Source organism: Eriocheir sinensis, chromosome 2, assembly GCF_024679095.1.
Source record: "Eriocheir sinensis breed Jianghai 21 chromosome 2, ASM2467909v1, whole genome shotgun sequence".
Taxonomy (NCBI): Eukaryota; Metazoa; Arthropoda; class Malacostraca; order Decapoda; family Varunidae; genus Eriocheir; species Eriocheir sinensis.
The window spans coordinates 18,290,267-18,293,315 of NC_066510.1; the positions used below are offsets into that span (position 1 = coordinate 18,290,267).

Here is a 3,049-nt window from a genome sequence, read left to right on the forward strand (position 1 = left end):
TGCTGGTGATGCTTTCCACCACTAACGGCTTGTTGGTAGCGAACTGCAACTTCTGTGCATAGTCACAAAGCAAACACACTACAAGCACTGTAATCGCACTAACAGAGAGATAGATAGATAGATAGATAGATAGATAGATAGATAGATAGATAGATAGATAGATAGATAGATAGATAGATAGATAGATAGATAGATAGATAGATAGATATATATATATATATAGAGAGAGAGAGAGAGAGAGAGAGAAGCCATTATGGAGGCCACGTCATCCCTTTCCTTGCTTTACGATAAGGAGGAACTTTATTGGCCGGTTAGGACCGCCTCCCACCGCGCCTCGCCGCCAGCGGGAGGAGTCTGGCCTGGAGCCTCGCAGGCCACACAGGCCACGGCGCTGCTGCTGTGGCCCATCCGAGGCTTTCTTCAACAGCCGGTTTTTGTGCAGACAACGTGAAGCGTAAAAAGCAATAAAATGGCTAACCGATTAAATTGGATGTTTAAAAAGACGTGATATCAGTGTGCGTTACAATTTATTCATAAAAAAATAATGCATCATAAAAAATGAAGGATAAAGGTTCCCAAAGAGGGTGGGCTCGAGGAAGAATCAGAAGCTTGGGGCTGATGGTGCTCGTCTTATTTCCGGTCGAAGGTGATACCCTGGGCGCGCTGCTCCTCGGCGACGCGGAGCTGCTCGATGGCGTGGGCGGGAAGGGGGTGGGGGGTGGGGAGCAGATCGGACTCGGGCCTGAAGCCACCCTCGTCAGCAACGAACGTGACCACGGCGACGGTGCCGTCAGGAAGGGTGAAGCTGAGGGAGGAAACAAGACATTTAGGTATATGTAGAGCAAGAACTGTTGCGGAGCAACATTTGTCACAAGTCACAGAAAATGCATCTGCAAGTGTCGGTGCCGCACGTTACCTGTAGGATCCCTGCATGTTGCTCTGCCCCTCGGAGCCCACGACGCCGGTCCTCTCCTCGGCAATGCCGTTGCTTGTCTCAAGGCGGAGGCTGAAGGTTCCGTCTCCGTTGTCGGTGCGCTCGTCGAGGGTCACCACGGCGTCTTGATCGGGGCGGGGAGCGGCGGCGGCGAGGGCCAGCAGGCAGGCGAACACGGCCTGGCGGGGGAAGCAGGAAGTGTTTACCTCAGCTGCAGGGTTCAGTAATAGATGACGTAATGGACTGCTGATGAAAGTTAGGTAAAGAGTTATAATGTTTAACTGGAGAAAAAAGTTAATTCATTTGGTCAATTCTGTGGCGACAAGCGTTTCTCCCTAATGGCAAGGCACGACGCCGCGGCCAGGACCATGAACATTGGCGTGTCTGAAACTTGAAACTCCGGCGAAGGAGCAGCGCGTGCGCGGCGAGAACACGGAGCTCTGACAAAGACTTTCACCTCTGCGTTGGTGAGGCACGAGCCGTTGACACGTTGCTTAAGATTAAGTGAATGACTGACAAAATACATCAGTATTAAGATAAACGTCTTGGCCCTTCCTGTATATTTCCAGCTGGTAGACAAGTTCAGAATAGCTTAAAAAGTTGACCAAAGCCAACACTGACGAAACAACAACCACAGCAGATATTAGGCCTTTTAGGTGTACCCAGCCAGGCAAAAAATAAAACCCATGGTACAACCTACGAATATCTACACGTAATGAGAGGAAGGGACTCCGGGGAAGAAGAGAGGGAGGAACCTTAGAGGACGATGGAAGGGACGGAGGAGACAGGAGGGAAAGGCGACACAATAAGTCTTGGCAACAGATGCTTTATTCTAACGTTTAATATTCCTCCCATGAGTAAAGACAATGCAGGAGATGTGCAAAGTCTTGTGGAGGGCTGAGACCTGGCGGCAGCAAGGGGCAAGGGGGATGGGACGAGGGACGAGGCAAAATGACATTGGCTAGAACAGCCAGGGGGGGTATCGAGTGGGGTAAGGGACGAGGGAAGAGGGGCGAAGCAAGACAGCTATCCCGCCGGCACGAAACTGTTAGGGTTCGCTAAAGACTGTCTGAGACGCTTCCCTTAGGCGAGAAATCAATGGGGGTGGAGGGCAAGAGCAAGGGCGTTGCGGCGAAACTGAACCTCCGCCACACGGCAGAATACGAGTATAGTTATTCTGGCTTGCTCTTTCTCTTCGTTTTTATACCGTATGAGTCTGCCGCCATTGTCGAATCACGCATCCCACCACGCTGCTGAATATCACATGAGTCAACACTCTCAGGCTCCTTCGGGGCCGCTGCTACTCACGAGCTTCATGTTGTCGGTTGTGAGGATCTGCGGAAGATGCTCTCTGACTGCCAACGACCACCTTTATATACCCGGCTGAGGCTCCGGCAAGGTGACTGCTGAAGGGACGATAGATTGCAATACTCAAGGCGAAGGAGGAGAGAAGGTTCGGGGGTGAGTGAGAGGCGAGGGGGGATCGATGGGGAGGGAGTGAAGGGTACTTGGAGGGTCATGGAGAAGGGAGAGGCTAAGAAAGGGTCTGAAGGCTATCTTGGGAGGCTTCCAGGGATTTGAGGGGAAGAGACGAAGAGGGAAGAGTTAGAGAAAGGGTGGTGAAGACGTGTTTGGTTAAGTAAGTGTTTGTTGTGAATAATAATATCCACGTACAACTGAGCGGGGGAGGAAAAAGGAGACACAGGCAAGCAAGAAAGCGAAAAAAGAAATAAAGAACCAAAAAGTAATAGACATACGACAGAAAAGAGTAGCACTGATGAACTCAATTTCTAGGCTTCGTCGAATGAGCCAGCCAGTGCCCCGTTCACGGCCTCTCCTCACTTAACAAACATAAATCATTTTCCGCCCGTGTACAGAACAAATGGGAAAATTATGCACACCACCGGCTTGTATCGGGGAAAGGGCGAAACATGTTTTTTATACACCGGGGAAGCGATACGAGTGATTACAGACTTACTTAGCAACGACCGTTATGCAAGATCCATTGGTTGTGGCTTTTTCCCTCGCCCTGGAGTATGCCAAGTCTTGCATTATCACGAATTTGTAACCTATAATGAAGCAGACGTGTATTTTCTGCATTAAAGGGGGAGATCA

The 3,049-nt window shown here is 50.3% G+C and overlaps 1 protein-coding gene across 1 annotated transcript; it reads right to left on the bottom strand.

Moving 5' to 3' along the window:
• Positions 1-510: 510 nt before the first annotated feature.
• LOC127000687 (cuticle protein AM1159-like) lies at positions 511-2,399 on the bottom strand. The gene is made up of 3 exons (XM_050864684.1): positions 2,243-2,399; positions 917-1,113; positions 511-805 (listed from the first exon to the last, which is right to left on the bottom strand). The coding sequence occupies exons 1-3, from the start codon at positions 2,249-2,251 to the stop codon at positions 631-633; spliced, it is 381 nt and encodes a 126-aa protein (XP_050720641.1). The 5' UTR covers positions 2,252-2,399; the 3' UTR covers positions 511-630.
• Between the last annotated feature and the right edge of the window lie 650 nt (positions 2,400-3,049).